Genomic DNA, 17800 nt, shown 5'->3' with positions numbered 1-17800 from the left:
ATTTTTAAATTATTTATTTAAACACCATGACCTACAAAGTTGCTTATAATAGTTATTTCTGGTATTCAATGTTCCAATGCGAATCCCATCACCAATGTAACAATTCCTCTAACATTATCCCCAAATCCCCACTCTCCCCCATGCATGCCACTTGGCAGGTATTAATAATTTACTTAATATTTCTTATTAGAACTAAATGAAAATGGGATTATTGAAAAAACTTGATTAAAAGAAAATTTGTGAAAATTTCCATATCTCCCAATGAAATCATTATATCATTGCCTGAAAGTTTACTAAGCTGTCTGTTGCATTCTGTTGTTGGTTTTGTTTGTTGAGCTTATGTAGCTTCTATGACAATTTCACATCTAATTTGGTGCATTCCTACTGGGATCAGATCCAAAACTTTAAAGAAACCTCTGGAACACCACCCTAAGATATATCATGAACTGAAAAACAGCGATAAGAAGAAATATAAAATTAGCCAAAGAAACAATGGTGTCATCGGCCAGTTTATCAACTTTATGATGTGATTACAAAGTGGCCACTGTGATCTGGCGATTGAAAAGTAAAAGAGAGAAGATAAAAAATTAGATGCTAGGGCCAGAGAGATAGCTTGGAGGTAAGGCATTTTTGCCTTGCATGCAGAAGGATGGTGGTTCAAATCCTGGCATCCCATATGGTCCCCCGAGCCTGCCAGGAGCAATTTCTGAGCATAGTGCCAGGAGCCTGAGTGCTGCTGGGTGTGACCAAAAATAAAAAAAAGTAGATGCTCACCGATGTTCCAGTGAAAGGTACAGCACATTCAGTTCAGCTCAAAGGGCTGTCATAGTGTAAATCCACCAAAAAGTCAAGTCACAATTAGCACTCACCATCGCTGAGGTCCTCTTCTTAGGTCCAGGATTCAACTCAGTCCAATGTTTGGGCACCAGTTGTAAAATCATCCACATGCTGTATCTCCAGCTTCAGGTAAAGGAATCTGAATCAGGGTAGCACAAGAAATAATTTATTTTTTTTTATATTTATATTTTTTTATTTTATTTTATTTTTTTGTTTTATTGTTTTATGCCCCACTGCAAACAGAAAATTTTGTATTAACTTTAGTGCTTTAATATTTGTTCGCACAATTCTGGAGATATGCATGCTAGAGTTTTGAAAGTTCTCAGCTATCTTAGTGAATTTTTCTCAATTGCTATAATGTTTTATTGTGTGTCTTATGTAGCAAATTATGTCTGCAAAAATGTTCTGATCTCTTTTCTACAGAAGTAGCTGGAAAAGGAACTTGGATACTATAGACTATTATTAACAGTGCTCATTATAAGAATGTTTTAGCAAACTTATTTTTAAACTGTATGTATCTATGGAAATGTTTTTGTTTAAATGTTTTTTGTTTAATGAAGTTTATGAAAGGGAACTTAAATTTTCTAGACTTGTATTTTAGTGCTCGGTGTAAGAATGTTTAAGAATTTTCTCCAGGCTAGAGCCGTGGTGCAAGGGATAAGGTGTCTGCCTTGCATGTGCTAGCCCAGAACGGACCATGGTTTGATCCCCTGGCATCCCATATGGTCCCCCAAGCCAGGAGCGATTTCTGAGCGCATAGCCTGACCCTGAGTCTCACTGTGTGTGGCCCAAAAACCAAAAACCAAAAAAAATTGTTTTCTAATTAAGTGTATGCAGAAAGGTTATACTGTTTAATGTTTATGTTCAGAGAGAGAAGTCTATGAAAAGTGTTGTGAGATATGAAAAAAGCTGATTGTTTTGAAAATGATGTTTACAGTTTAAAATTTGATGCTATTACAGACCATTTTTACTGTGCCTATGCAAAATAACCACTTTTGCTAATGCTGATCTAGGGTTCATTCCTCTATCAGAGAACAATAGAACATGGTTTAATTTCTTCAATTTCTTGAACAAAAAAGGGCAGTTTTTGGGTTACACCTTATTTTACCTAAAACAAAGTTTATCCCTGGTTTCTTTGTATCTGTTTGTTTACAACTTGGTTTCACCCAAAAACAAAGATTGTCTTACTTGTAAACCTGGGTGGGTATACTGTCTCAATAAAAACGGTAGTTCTGGCAGGCAGTGGACTCTTTTCTAGATAGAAGATTGCCAGACTACACGTTTCACCTTCAAAAAAAAAAAAGTAGATGCTAATATATTGAGACCAACTAAAATGAAAAGTGAAGGATTGAAGCGACAGTTAGATGGAGACATAACATGAGATTTTATTTTGATTAATTTTTAAATTTATAGATTAAGGGTAATGCTAATGATAGTAAGAAAAAATAACTGACACTAAATATCATATATATATATTGGTTCATTTAGTCTTCATATTAATTAACCTAATAAAATAAGGATTATTTTTTCTCTTTTACAACTGCATAAGGAACATAGTTTATTACTTCAAAGACACAATTTAAAAATATTAGAAACTAATGACTAGAATTCAAATAAATACCCACTTGTGATATACTTAAGACTTGTAACTAGAACATGCTGAACTAGAGAAACAAGAAAAGTAGAGACTCTGAATCTGAAGCAAGTACCCAACTCACTATGAGCTTAGAAAGAGTTAAGAGCCGTATGTTTGAGTACTTAAGTGCATGGGTTGACTTAATCAAGAGGAGAGGAATACTTGGTTTTTGAGACTCGAGGAAAGCAGTTATAGGCTGTGTGATCCAATTTTACAGGAGAGGAATGTAGATGATCTAATTTGGGGAAAGCTAAAAATATATAAACTAAGGGGCAAAGTCAAACAAAAGGAGTGATGGATGAACCAATCAGTCTTGAGGATTCATCTGCAGTTGGAAGGTACTTGAAATTGCTCTATTGTTTATTTTTAGCAGTGACAGAGAAGATGAGGAAGAGATGAGGCTGTTGAGAATTTATGCTTTTAAGTTCATTCTCCCAAAGCATGCCAGCCATTTCTTAGTGGGAGACCAAATCAATAGGTACTAGCAAAGACACAGCAAAAATATGGTAGGTCAGTCAGTACTCAGAGCCACCTTGGTTACCCTGTAAATACCCAGACAAACATTTCTTTCCTTACACTGATTCCCTTTCAGATAAATTTGCTTGAAAAAGTTCTTACTGAGCTCTTGCTTTCTTTGGAATGTCTTAGAATTTCAATTTTTGAAATGCTTTCCATGTTATTACACGGTCATCTTTGAATCATGAACTCTTGTTAAACTTTTAACTGTAGAGTAAATGTTTCCTTCCAGTTTCAGTCACTAATCAAGACAATTCAGTAACACAAGTATCTATTGTGAAATCATATTAATGAACTTATGACATTAAATCTAACATTTTACTCTATATACAGTTTGACAATATACGATTGTGCTTTATTTATTAGACTGCACATTTTAAAAACATGACAAGCTCCATTTCTAAATCTATTTTTACCAGGCGGTATAAAATACAACTAGTTTCCCCACATTTATATCTATGAGTAAAGCATTTCATCTGTTAGATGAAGTTTCTAACCAGAAATACATGTTAAAGAGACAGTTTAAAATTTCACTGAATAGTAACTTTTTGATTGGGAGGGAAACAACTGGAGATTTTATAGTAAACCAGCTGAGACGATTTGGACGATTGAGATTAAAAGAGGAAGACAAAATTAAATTCAGATAACTGTCCATATACAAGTCCTATGCTCTATACTTAAATCACATGCATGACTAAAGAAATATTTTGAAGGTCGGAACCAGAAGCCATTGAAAACACAAATCTTTTCTTCAGCTCTATTTTTATACTGTGCCACTAGCAGTTTATTCAATTGAAATTAAATCTAAAACAAATATTCATTATACCATGTTAATTGTTGCTTGATGTATTATATTGTTATGATATCTATTAACTATTTACCAACTAACTAAGAAAGCAGGTTTAAAATCTTTTAGCTAAAATGAGAGAGTACTAAATAATATCACTTTTTGTACCGGATACACTTCCATGCATTTTTTATTGTAACGGTCTATGCTTCATGGTAACAGAAAGAATTTCAGTTAATCTTCTCAGTTTACAGTGAAAGAAATTACAGTATAGAGAGGTAACAGATTTGCTTCAAAACATTAACTATTTTCTCTCAACTCCAAGCAAATCTCTAGGATGCCAATTGCCTTATATCTTTAATCTATCATGCTTATTTAAAAGATTTTATAAGTGGTCCATATATTCATTTTATATCCTTTCTAAAGAGAGCCATGAGTGATACGATCTTATATTCTCTTTGTTAGTTATATGCTATGGGAAAACTTCCTGGAACCAGAATGGCTGAGTTAAAGGCCAAGTACACCTTGATGCATGATACTTTGGCAAGGTAGGTCAATTATCATTGTTCCAACATCTGTTGTGTTATCTGATCTCAGACCCTTCAGCTTTGGTCCAGGCTAAATTCTCGCCCTCAACTCTAATGAAGATTTCACTTACCATACGTGGTCCTGCCTACCAGTGTGCTCACATGTCTTTCAACACTCAGGAACTTGAGGGATATAGATGAGAAATTTGATATCATCCCATACCTAACTGAGAAGAAATACAATACAATTTTGAGGGCATCCCTCTAAGCCTTTTTGAAAATACAATTTGTAAATACAATATCACAACATTTCTCCAGATAACTCTAATCTACAGATTAGCAGAGCTGATTTTATTTGATTGATGCACTTGACTGATGTACACTCAACTCGTCCCCTTGGGCACTGATGACAAAAACCAATGCAGAATCCAGGCTATGGTATCATTTCTTCCTTCTTTCGGGTTTCAGATGGTTTCTCTGACCTACAGTTGACTTCTTTTTATTCATTAATTCCTTTTCTTGTCATTGTCCTAATTGTCCTCACTCTGCCATTGTTACTTGAATGGAGTAGGCAAAGAGAAGTAACAAGCTTCGTTTTGGCTACTGGAGATGAAGCAGGGCAGAAATATAGAGCCTGGAAATGCTGAACGGAACAGATTTTTGACAGAAACTATGTTGTAGGAGTTATTAAATTCTCTTCCATTGACTCTCTATTTCAAGTACAAGTGGATTAATTAATTGATTACCCCTGTGTTCTAACTGGAACCCTAACTATCTTGTCTACATCCTTTCTGTGGGAAACGGTCATTGTTTGATTTGGCCTAAAACAATTTTTTAGAATGTCATAGTTGAAGATATCTATGAAGGAAAACATCTCTAGACTTACAACATATATTAACACGAAGGAAAATAAATTGCAAGAAATAAATACAGTATTCACTAATGGAGATTATGTTATAGCAATCATCTAATTGTTGCTATTTGGTACCGCACATCCTGCCTAGATATATGTTATATACTAATAATGACTATTTTAATGGACACTGTAGATCAAATGACACTAAGTATCTCTGCAAATGAAAGTTTCCTCCTGTTGATGGTACTTGGGGTGGGGAACAGAACAAGGATCTTTCTTGGGCCAAGTGAGACTGTGGTTTTAAAACAGGAAATGAAAAGAATCTCCAGAAGGGGGTGAAGCTAAGATAACACTGTTGAGTTTCTGAGAAAGATGAATCATTTCTGCTGATAAAGCTGGAATTTATGCAAGATGGTAGTATAGATGAGTAGTTTCTAGAAGATAGTGTTGAAAATTACATAAAATCTTTTTTCTAGGCCTCCAACATGTTGTTTAATCTTATCTTATTTCTTATACAAAACCAAAGTTTTTAACAAAACTGGCATTTTAGAAATCCCTTCTACTATGACATTTAAATTTAACTTTTGCCAAAAATTAAAGTCAAGACCAGAAGCCTTTATAGTTGTTCATGTCCTTTCTTTATAGGGAAACTTTTCCTCCAAGTTTCCTGGTGCAACACCATTAGAAATGTTCTTTTCTTATTGTACTACAGCAACAAATGTTTGCCTGCAATTGGGTTAGGAGAATCAAAGAATCCAAGAGTCAGAATTGCTTGTGCAACTGAAGAGGGACTAACTCTTGTTCTTTCCATCTCTGGAAGTCATGGTTTTACTTCAGAGTCAATTTACCTCATCCAACTTAATCCTTCTTTGCTATTCTCCACCATCTTATTCCTGACTTCGGTGATGGCACTTGTCAACTTGTGTTTCAACGACATACTTATATTTGTTCCTCTCTGGTAGGCATTTCTGCCTGATGCTTCTAATGCGGAGTAAATTATTTGGTGTTCACACACATACACATAACCACACACGTACACTCCACTAACTTGAACTAAGCCCAGCAATGAAAGGAAGAGACAGCGTAGAGAGACTTCTGCCCCTCCTAATTAGACCTCCACCCTCACCCCATGGAGGCTTGTGAACATGTGGAAAGTATTGATTATTCACTATGTTGCTCTCTTTTTTCATGGAACTCAGTACACAGGAGTCAGAAATTACTCTGCTTCATAATGTCAAACATTACACTGAGCAAATCCAACAGCAGCAGTTCCACATGCAGCAAGCCGAAAACTTTCCAGATGCATTCACCACAGAGGTCTCAAAAATGCGAGAGCAACTTCTCAAGTATCAGAATGAGTACAATGCAGCAAAAGAGAGAGAGTACCACAACCAGTACCGGCTGAATAGGTGAGTCTGGGTTTCCCTCCAGAACATCGAACATAGATCGAATCGAAGCTGTTTTCACATAAATTAAGTTTTTTAAAGGAAAGTGTAGGGGACAAGTACTCACAGGAAATCAGGATATATGCTGTAAAACTGGCATGGGAAGAGCCCTCAGTGTTAGGAGACATGGTTACAGAGTCACACTGTACTGAACAAGGACATGACACAAACTCTCTCTGCCACTGACAGTGGCCTCTTATTCTCTCTGCAACCCAGAGCCTATGTCTTCATGGTGAGTTTCCCTCATAGACTTTCAAGAGCCAATAGGCAGGGAAGGCCCCATCTGCTCACTTTCTTCTCATATTAGGCGTGAACTGCAGCCACCAACATGGTTCTCTACCCCAGAGTCTTTAGAAACTTAATTATGACTAAAAACAGGATCCTGTGCAAAGCTTTTAGAGAAAGGTTTTTACTTTACAAAACTCTTCCTCAGGATCAAGAAAGAAAATAACACCTCTTAGAAAGACACATTCACATATTCAATGCTAGAGTGAACTTTCAGATGAGAAATTTAGAAAATGTTATTTCCAAAATTCTTTTTACCTTTTTATTCTGGAGTGGCAAGTGAGTGGAAAAATTTGGTCAGCAAACCACACATGGTAGACCAAATTGCCAAATAATTGCTTTCTAGGTTTAGGAGCTGTGGTTTGTCCTGTGTGGGGTGCCTGAGTAAGAGTGAACCATCTCAAAAAAAAAAAAAAAAAAAAGAGTGAACCATCTCTCTTAGAATTTGTTAGCATTTCAGGTGGCAGAACTTTTCCTGGCTCTTTTGAAGTATAGATAGATTTCAGACAATGCCAATTATAACTCAATTTTGGACAGAGGGAAGCAAATGATATGAGTGATATTTCTAAGGACCTATCAAGCCCTGGATTCTGAATCCCTTCCTTGAATTTTATGTTTGCAACAGTGCAGTGAAGAAGAGCTGCTTAATAGAATTATATTCGGGCCAGGGAGAGGGAAAAATTTTTGAGTTACTTCTTTTTGCTTTTTGTCTTTCATTTAAACTTTCTTTCAGGTTAGCCAGTGAGTTTTATAAAAAGAAAAGCCTGGTTATTTCTGTGCTCTGTAAGCACTCTTTCAGCTGAAAAAAATAATCAAACAAACAATTGGTGGTTGTTCATTAGTGTTGAAAATATGAATGCTTGACATTTCCATGAAAGGGTAAGAAGAACATAAGGCAGTTGCTATTTAAACTGTTTAAAATTTCCAAGTGTTCTGCCAAGAGGGTGGGGATATGGTGACACAAAAGCCCAGCACTCTTGCCATTTAGGTAGAGACAGGCAAATTTTTCATGGAGCTGCTTGGTCAAGGGAGTTGACCAAATATCAGGGCCTAGAATGAACATGTACATTCAAGAAGACATTTCTTATTACATTTTATAAATAAAGTTATTGTCACAAATATAATAATGAAAGCCAAAAGGAATACCAACAGCAGATATTTCCATCCTCCAATAAAAATTAATAACTTAAGGCAGCCTGGAACAGCATAGCTCAACTAGTAGAGTACTTACTTTCCTTGCTTGTGGAGGCTGTGAGTTTGAACCCTGAAACAGAGAGAAGGGGAGAGAGATTAAGCTATTTTGTATATTTGGATGAATATATTATATAATATATAATAACATATATTTATCAGATCAACTCAATAAAGCTTATTTTATTCAGGGTCCAATAATAGACAACCAAATAACTGGATTCCTCTACCCCAGAGTCTTTAGAAACTTAATCATGGCTAAAAACAGGATCCTGTGCAAAGATTTTAGAGAAAGGTTTTTACTTTATAATTTGGTTGAGTTCCTCATGTTTTCACATAATATACACTATTTCATCAATGCTAATGTAAATATAAATATATAGTCAATTTATAATTAAATCTAGGTTGTGATAGCTTCAGTTTGGGGATTAATATTTAATGATGACCTCTTATAAGTATGTGGGTCAGGAAAGAATGTGGAGTAGACTTCAGTAAAATAAACACATTATCAATACATAATGGAAAATTAGGTAAGTATTTTTTTATTGTGGGGGTGGGATAGAAATTAAACACCTCACATATGGAAAACCCTAGGTTTGATCCCCGACACACACACACACACACACACACACAAACACGCAATAAATAAATATTATTGAGAACTTATTTTCAAAATAAAGTAGAAGTTGTTATCTTTCTACAAACTTTCTCTGAAAATATTCTAGATTTTTTTTTTGCCTCGTATTGTTCCTCTATGAACTTCTAGGCCCTTTTGCATCTCCTAAGATTTGAATGGCCAGTGCATTGTGTCTTCTCAGACTGAGTTTGATGCATTCCGACAAGTGTTGGTTAGTGAGGAAACAGGGCTGACAGTAGCAACAGGAGCAAATGAGAAGGTAGAGAATAGAACACTTCTGTTGCATGTGAGCAGGGATGTCCCAATGTGGTCTTTCAATAATTGATTTCTGCTGTCCAAGTGAGTGCTCCCCCAGGGGTATTTGCTTTCTGTTCTTAGTCTAGAAAATAAGAAGCCAGTAGATTTGATTAAGAAAGAAACAGGTTGGAGGTCAGAGCGATAGTACAGCAGGCAGGGTACTTTCTTTGTACGCGGCCAACCCAGATTTGATCCCTAGCATCCTATATGTTCCCCTGAGCACTGCATCTCAGAGCTGAGTACAGAACAAGGAGTAATTCCTAAGCATCATCAGGTGGGTCACCTCTCCCCTCCAGACATAAAGGAACAGGGGGATTGTTTTAGCTACTGGAATTAGACTATGATAAAGTACATCAGAACGAGTAATTAGGAGGAAATGCACACCTAGAGCAGAATTTACCTACTAGCTACATATATATTTAATCACTCCTGCTTCCTTAGAACAGATTTTGCAGAGCACAATCCTCATAACTATTGAGGATAGATATTAAAGCACCAAAACAATTTATTAAAATATCCAAGCCTAAAACAAATGGGCCTGATTGCTTTCCAAATTCACCCATTCAAGGCAAAAGTTTCTGATTTTAATAAGTTTTGTCTGGAATTTTGAAGCATGTCAGAGTTTAATAGCTGCTGGACAGACAAGAGATTCTCAGTGTATACTGTGTGTTAGAGTAGTCTGTGTACAGTCAGTAAACACTCCAGTGACAAAGCCTCAGAGGTACTGTGGTAGACAGAGCAGTATAGGATATGAACTACTGGCTGGATTATGCTTGCCTTGGTTCAGGAATCATACCTCTTGCAACCTTTAAACCCTTCCATCAGGTCATTCTACTTCTAATGGAAAATGATGCCTTATGTTCATGGCAATACACAGGTCAGGCCCTCCTGCATTTGCCCGTATACCCTGGCAACCCACAACTTGGATAACGTGATTTCAGTGAGGACTTTCTTGCTACAGAAAAGAAGTGAATTCTGGGGAGCATTGGCAGTCTACTGAAACATCCCCTTTTTTTGGGGTCACACCCAGCAGTGCTCAGGGGTTACTCCTGGCTCTATGCTCAGAAATCGCTCCTGACAGGCTCAGGGGACCATATGGGATTCTAGGATTCGAATCACCATCCTTCTGCATGAAAGGCAAACGCCTTACCTCCATGCCATCTCTCCACCCCCCCCTTAATCTTATGTACTGATTTGTTATTTGTTATAGTCTGATGTAATATTTTATATCATCATTCACATACTGTTGGGCCAAGGAAGGTTTAAAAGGTTGTAAGAGTCAGACCCTAAAATATAAGGGCAGTTATCAGTGCTGGCTGTGTAAATCCCCAAGAGACTCTGGAGTAATTGCCCAACAGACCTGGGATTTACAACCACCTGTGCTGATAAGGAATGGCAAAAATACATGCCTTGACCCTGACCTATAGAAAGATAATTTGGTCCTGTATGAGTTATGGCTGTAACTGTAGTTAAGACTTATTGATATATGGCTGTAAATCATACCATGTTTTAAATTTAAGTAAAAGCTGTAATTAATCATGTCTGATCTTAATTGACACTTTGGGATGCTGTTTCAGAGTATAAATGCCACCTCAGCTTTTGAATGATTTGTTGAATGGATTAAGTTGCATGACCTACCTTGGCCCAATCCCTATGAAATAAACTTATGTCCTACTACTCCCCCCCTTCTATGTCTTGTCTATCTCATTGAGTTGTGATAAACTTGGTCATAACATTAAAACAGCTGAAAATGGTCAACAGGATTCAAGTCTCAGCGTTCAATGAAATGCTCAGACATTCATTGTTTCATGTTTCTATTTTGAAATTTCAAAAATTTTATAACACTTATTTACCAAATTGTTCATAATACGATTATCTCAGGCATTAAATGTTCAAATACCACCCCCATCAGTGTCCCTACTTCCCCACTCATCACCCTAGCCTTCCTCCTTGTAGGTACAAGCAAGTTTATTTCATATTGTTTGTTATAACACAAGGCAAATGGAATTATTAAAACATATCAATGAGAGTCCATTTGAAATAATTGTTCTATATCTCTTCATGTTGTCACTAAATTCATTGTCTAAGGATTTATTGGGTTGTGGTTTGTGCTAATTAAACCTTTTCTGTTAATGTTTTGGATCACTGAACTTGGTGGCCTTCTATGTAGCCTTCCCATTAGATATGCTGTAATCCAGGTTGGCTAACACTGCTACAGTATTTTGAGGTGTCAACCATAAAGCCCAGGATCTATAGATCTGAAACAAATTTTGTGGCTTGGTAGTTTAATAAGGTTAAGTTGTGGAGCTGAGCCATTTATGACTCTGGGCTGTTTTGCCTTCAGGCAGAAAGAGTAATCTGTCCCCTTCTGAGAAGGACATGGGGTTTTTGACCTGGACCAGACTAACTGGGAAGAGTTAGAGGTCATCATTTTCTTTTGGAGCATAAGAGAGGAGCTTGGCCATTTTTCTGCCAGAAATATGCCAGAAATATGCTTCTTGTTTCAATGTTCAAGCTTTCTAGTTCAGTGTGTTAGGAGATAAAATACATCAGTGCAAGCACAAAAACAACCTCCCCTCCCCCAGTAATGCCATGAGAGAGACAGAGACGGAGAAGAGACAGACCTGGCCCTGGTAATGAACAGCTTCTTAAAACTGCCAGATACTGTGTGACTTTGGAAAAGGTGTTTAATCACCAGTTTCTTCTACAATGAAGAATACCATGCCTATGTAACATTGGAAAAGGTGTTTAATTACCAGTTTCTTCTACAATGAAGAATACCATACCTATGTAACATAGTTCTGAAATTTAGAAATAATTCATATAAAGTCCCTATCATGTAGTAGTTTCAATACCGGATAACACTTAGAATTCTCTCATCATGGTACATCCACCTATAATAAAGCCTTGAAGCAAGCTTTTCAATGGGTGTAATGACATCTGTTTAGCAACTTAGCAAAAATATTTCAATTATGTGAATCAGTTACATATGCAACTTAATATTATAAATCTATAAAATGTATATGTGCATTATAAAGTACCAGGGATAAGGTCATAAAGATAGAACATCAGGTAAGATGTTTACTTTGTACATGATCAGCCAGAGTTGGATCCTCAGCAGACAAATGAGCATTACTAGGAGTGAAGAACTAATAGCAAGTCTGAATAACACTAGGTGTGGTTCAACTCTCTGCCCTCCCTCAAGATAAATAAATTAAAAAATTAAAATGGTAAACTTTGGAATAATAGGGGAGGGAATATGAACATGTTTCTCTGGTAGTAAAAAGGTAGGTGTACATCTTGTAGGGAAAGTCAGTAATTCAATTAAAAAAATGCATGGGAAAATTAGTTTAAGATGTCCTAAATTGGCCGTTTTTATTTTAATCTTCTTATTTTATTTTAAAGGGTATTATATTATTTTAAGAGAATTGTTTTATTTATTTATAGGAAAAAATGTCTTATCTTAACTGTCACCGGTCACCATTTTGATCTCTGGAGCTTTTACAACCAAAATATGGCAGCGCGCGACCACCCCCTGGTGGCCACATAACATGGCTGAGAGATCAGATCTATAGCTTGGAAATAGTATAATTTATATTTAAAGGAAAGACACAGACATTGAAAGCTTTGGGAATTTTCATCTTCAGGTTATGGTCTAGTCAACTATCCCATAGAACATTGCATATGGCACGTGTATTTCAGGGAGCTTGGGATTATGATACTTGGGATTGAATTCATGAAAGGCAAGTGCCATCTCTCCATATTATCTCTCCAGCTCCAATTTTTTAAACTAATCTTAAGTTACTTGGTTGTACAATTTAATTAAAATTTACCATTTTAATTGTAATACAGTTAAATTTTAATACAGTTGTAGTACAAATTAAATTGTAATACAATTTAATTAAAATAGAACAAAGTGAGCCTGCTACTTCTTTGGCTCCCTATTCCCAGACCAATTGCACTATGTGCTGGGCTTATTTGATAAAACAGCAAAGACCATTGTGCCAGTCTAGCAGACAATATTTCACTGCAAAGAATAAAAACAAGAGAAACCGGAAACTTGCCAGGAAAGAAGCCTGAGTTTAGGGAGAAGGTGGCCACACACAGTGATAGCACAAAGACAGAAATGCTTTTCAGGTGTGGGTACTCTGCTGCATGTGGGTGGGAGAGGGCACATTGCTTCTGAGTGCTTAGGAAAGACTTCCTAAACTATGGACTGGGTGTGGCAAACAAACATGAAAAGGGCATTCTGAGGAGAAATAGAAAGGACTCCTGAGATTGCTTACTCTTTTCTACTTAGCCAAGCTTGATTTTTTTTTGTTGTTGTTTTTTGCAGCTTAATGGAGGAAAAAAGCCTTATCATGAAGGAATTCGAGAAGATACCTAAACCAGGAGTAAGTCTTTGATGATCAAGAATTTGTTAAATACCACTGAGTTTAAATGTCATTTTGTATAAATATTAAAGTTCACTGCAACCATACCCCAAAGAGTTGGAAAAATCAGCCCTCTTAGCTATGGATGCTGCTGAAAGACATATCAACCTAATTCCATTTGAACAGAAACTTTGCCTCTCCCAGGTTGCAGCTATTCAGCATCAAATTTAGGCTAAATTGGATAATATCTGCTTTGTATCCAAGGAAGATTATGTAATTGACATCAAAAAACATATTTGTTATGACTTAATAATCAAAACTTTATAACTTTTTGAATATCTCAAGCTTCATACAATATATTTTAAATTAGAACATGTATCATTTGCAATCTCGAAATTTAGAAGCTTCAAACAACCATTTCTTTTTTTTCTTTTAAAACTTTATTAAGCGCCATGATTACAAGTGTGATTGTAGTTGGGTTTCAGTCCTAAACAGAACACCCACTCCTTCACCAGTGCAACATTCCCATCACCAATGCCCCCTCCCTCCTGTATTTTTATAGTTGCTTTATTAGATGTGAGCATGCATGAGTATATCACATATTTTAGACATACAGATATACATGAATTCATACAAGTTTGAGAATAATAGAGCATGAACATGAGATCATCTGGGATCAAATCTAGGCATTGACATTTATAGGTCATCTGCTCTACAAATTGAACCACATCCCTAGTCGCCTCCACCTCCTCCTCTTTTCTTGTCTTCTTTTCTCTTTTTCTTCTTTCTCCTCCTTTTCTTTCTCTTTTCTTTCTCTTCTTCCCCTTCCTTTTCCTCGCCTTCTTACTCTTCTTCCTCCTCTTTCTCCTTCTTCCCCTTTTTCTTCATACTCTTTTTCGCCTTATTCTTCTCACTCTTCTTCATCTTATTCTTCTTACTCTTTTTCTTCCTCCTCTTCCTCTTCTCACTTTTCCTCCAATTCCTCTCATTATTGTTCTCTTCCTGGGTCTGTGGGACTTCAATGATTCCTATGTTGTTTCTGCTGAGTTTATCAAAGATTTCTGTTTTCATCAGTTCACATTCTTTGAGTAGTTGATCCATTGTCTGATCATTTTCTTTAAGTTTCTCTTTCAATTTTTTGTGCTGTATGAAATTGTTCTGCATCTCATCCTCCAGCTCACCGACCCTGTTTGCAGCAGCTGTGCAGCCGCTATTACTGCAGTGGAGAGGCTTTCCATTGAGGTTTTCAATTCATAAACCACGTTTTTCAGACCTGTTATTTCAGTATGAAGTTTTCTAATTTCGATTTTCATATCCTCTTGATTCTTATCTGTGTTCCATTCATGTCTACCTATGCTTTCTTTGAGCTCCATAAACACCCTCCATATTTCTTCTCTAAACTTAACCTTATCTTAGTGGATACCTAGCTGTTTGGTACTTTTCGGGTCATCAAAGCAGCCATCTTCATTCTCTACACATGGGGTTGTCCTGCATTGTTTCCCCATTATGATGCCTGTAGTGTGGTTTTTACTGTGTGCTGTGGTGGGGTTCAGGGGTTACGCTCCCCTTCCCTGGATCCACCCAAAAAGCAGGCAGGGAAGGCAGAAAGCAGGGCAGTAATCCTTTATAATGGCTCTCTGGTGCCCAAACACATGGCAGGATTCAGCCCCCATGTTTGTTGGGTGGGGACATCTTACCGGGTTTGGGTCCTGGGAGATTATGTTCGTGTCTTCTGAACTGCCTCCCGCAGAAAGAAGGCAGAGCAGGACAGCAGTCCTTTATAATAATGGCTCTCTGGCGCCCAAACACAAGGCAGGACTCCAAAACAACCATTTCTTATTTTTCACACTTCTGAATTCTTCTAGTCTGAGCTAGATTAGCTGGGTGGAGTGATCTAGGATGTCAGTCAGGTTAACTGTCTACAGTTCCATGGTTTAAAACTCTCTAGATGCAAAGTAATTTCAACCTCTAGAAAGAAACAAACTAAACAAAGAGAAACCTCAACATTTCAGCTTTTAAACCCCTTCAAGTATTTGAGGAGGGGTCAGAGAGACAGTGCAAGCGGCTGAGCAAGAGGGTTTCAACTTGAAGCTTGTTCCTAAAGAACTGCCAGCAGTGGCCCCAAAACAGAGAGAAAACCCCAACAAATGGCTGTGTCTAGTACTAGTATCTAAGAACACTCAATGACCAGTCTACACTGTTTTTATTGGGGAAAACTATTTTTTCCACATAAGTTCCAAATTATAGAATGCTTAATTTTTACCCCTCCATAGCAGCAACAAAAGGAAATAGATATACAGAAAGCCCAGAGCAGGATAAATGTATGTTTTCTACTCAGTCATTAGAAATGTGTAAACTATGAGTCTTAGAAAGGTTCTTTCCATAAATCAAGCTCTCCCTAAATAATGATTCATGAGGAACAAGGATCTTCACTGAGGGTATTTGAGGAGAATATGCATGTGTTGGAAGAGTATATTAGAAAGAGAGTGGGAGATTAAAAAAAGGCTGGGTTTTCCAAACAATGTCTCCCTAATCTTTCACTTTCATGTATGACTCAAGCAATTTTTTGCAACTGATTTTATCCACTTACAAAATCTCTAAGAAATAGGTGGAAGAGTTACGTAAGGAAACAATGCAGAAGAAACTAGAAAATAAAAGTTTGCAGGAAGATTTAGTATTTAAGCAGAGGAACTAGATGAATTGTTGAAATTTAAATGTAAAGTGGAGGTTTTTACTGATTTTTATATGAAATTAAAATTAACTAAGACAAAGGAACTATTTAAGATTTTGTAGGATGGAAAATAGTACTTGGGCCAGAGTTGATTGTATAAGCATTAAGGAGCTTGCTTTGTATGCAGTGGCTAAGCCCAGTTAAGTCACCAACACTACAAATGAATCCTGAGCACTGCACCACCAGGAGTGGTGAACAGAGTCAGGAATATACCTTAAGTAATGCCAGGTTTGGCCCAGAAACAACTTAATAATATAATAACAGTATTTTAAAAATAAGTTTGAGGGGCTGGAGTGATAGCACAGTGGGGAGGGTGTTTGCCTTGCACATGGCTGACCTAAGTGTGATCTTCGGCATCCATATGGTCCTCCATGTTTGCCCAGAGTAATTTCTAAGCACCACTGATTGTGGCCCAAAAAATAAAAACAAAAGTTTGAATATAATGTTAAATGTTTGTCTAACAGAGACAGTCAAGTATTATGCTCTTATTAAAGATCTAAAATAATAAATTGGGGAAAGGGTAAATAAAATGATAAATTAACTTCATCAGAAATTATTCATTGAAATCAAGACAAATATAGTGAAAATGATGGGAAAATTATTTTTGTTTTTTTTAGGAAGACATGTATTTTGAAGGGATGGATTTAAGATAGATATTGTTATATATACTTTTCTATGTAACTTGATCATTTTCATGACTTTTAAAGGAAATGGAAAAGAAGATGAAAATATTGAGAGACAGTATTGAAGAGTTACGTAAGGAAACAATGCAGAAGAAACTAGAAATTAAAAGTTTGCGGGAAGATTTAGTATTTAAGCAGAAGCAATCACAAAAGGAGCAGAAGGAACTAGATGAATTGTTGGAATTTCAAATCAACCTAAAGGTGTGCACTTGCAGTTTATTAGTTTTCAAACATTGTGTTCATAAATACAAAAACCCTGGTATCAAGATAGTACAGTGGGTAAGGTGTATGTCTTACATGCAGCTGACCCAAGCTCAATTCCCAGAACCCAATATTGCCTTTTGAGCCTTGCCAGAAGCGATTTCTGAGTGCAGAGCCTGGAATAAACCCTGAACATCACCAGCTGTGGCCCCTTGTCCCCCAATTCCCTAAAAACAACTATATTGGCTGGTCAAAGGGAAAGAACATCTCACAATGTTCTGCATTTTGATAGGCAACAAACTCCAACAACGATTTGGGCCCTGGGTACTCATGATGACTTTTTAGGATATTAGGATATTTGGTGGTGTCACTAACTTAGAACACAGACCCAGAGGAAGAGGATTCTCTAGGCCTCAGCAGATACTTTATCTGAGAAATAAGTACCTCTTACGGAATTACTTTCCTTACAAAGCAACCAAATGTCCTGACAGAAAGGTGGTGCGATAAAAGTCAGAGGCACAAACGAATTGACCTACTTGGGTCTCAACTGGAGGACATTCAGGTGAGTTCTTACAATCTCCATAGAGGCTGCCAGAGTTGTGCCGGTCCAGTATCCTAGAGTAGGATTTTATAGCTTACATCTGGTGGGAAGGGGTCAAAGAGGTCTGTGCTGTGACAATTGTTTAGTTAGTTTAAAAAGTTCCCATCATGAAGCTAAATCTGAACCTTTTCTGAATCCATGGTGCTTTGAGGATATAGTAATATTTGACAACGTCAACTTCTACTCTTGAACTTGCT

General features: G+C 36.8%; 1 protein-coding gene across 1 annotated transcript in view; it reads left to right on the top strand.

The window, feature by feature from the left end:
* Positions 1-17800, top strand: part of CCDC146 (coiled-coil domain containing 146) — a 111733-nt gene that overhangs the window by 48932 nt on the left and 45001 nt on the right. The window contains exons 2-5 of the mRNA XM_049783143.1: positions 4242-4324; positions 6359-6568; positions 13351-13408; positions 16826-17002. Of these exons, the coding sequence (XP_049639100.1) occupies positions 4242-4324; positions 6359-6568; positions 13351-13408; positions 16826-17002 (528 nt within the window). The remainder of the gene's footprint in view (positions 1-4241; positions 4325-6358; positions 6569-13350; positions 13409-16825; positions 17003-17800) is intronic.

Source organism: Suncus etruscus, chromosome 1, assembly GCF_024139225.1.
Source record: "Suncus etruscus isolate mSunEtr1 chromosome 1, mSunEtr1.pri.cur, whole genome shotgun sequence".
NCBI lineage: Eukaryota > Metazoa > Chordata > Mammalia > Eulipotyphla > Soricidae > Suncus > Suncus etruscus.
Note: the sequence above shows the minus strand (reverse complement) of the source record. Positions and strands in the feature narration are given on the sequence as shown.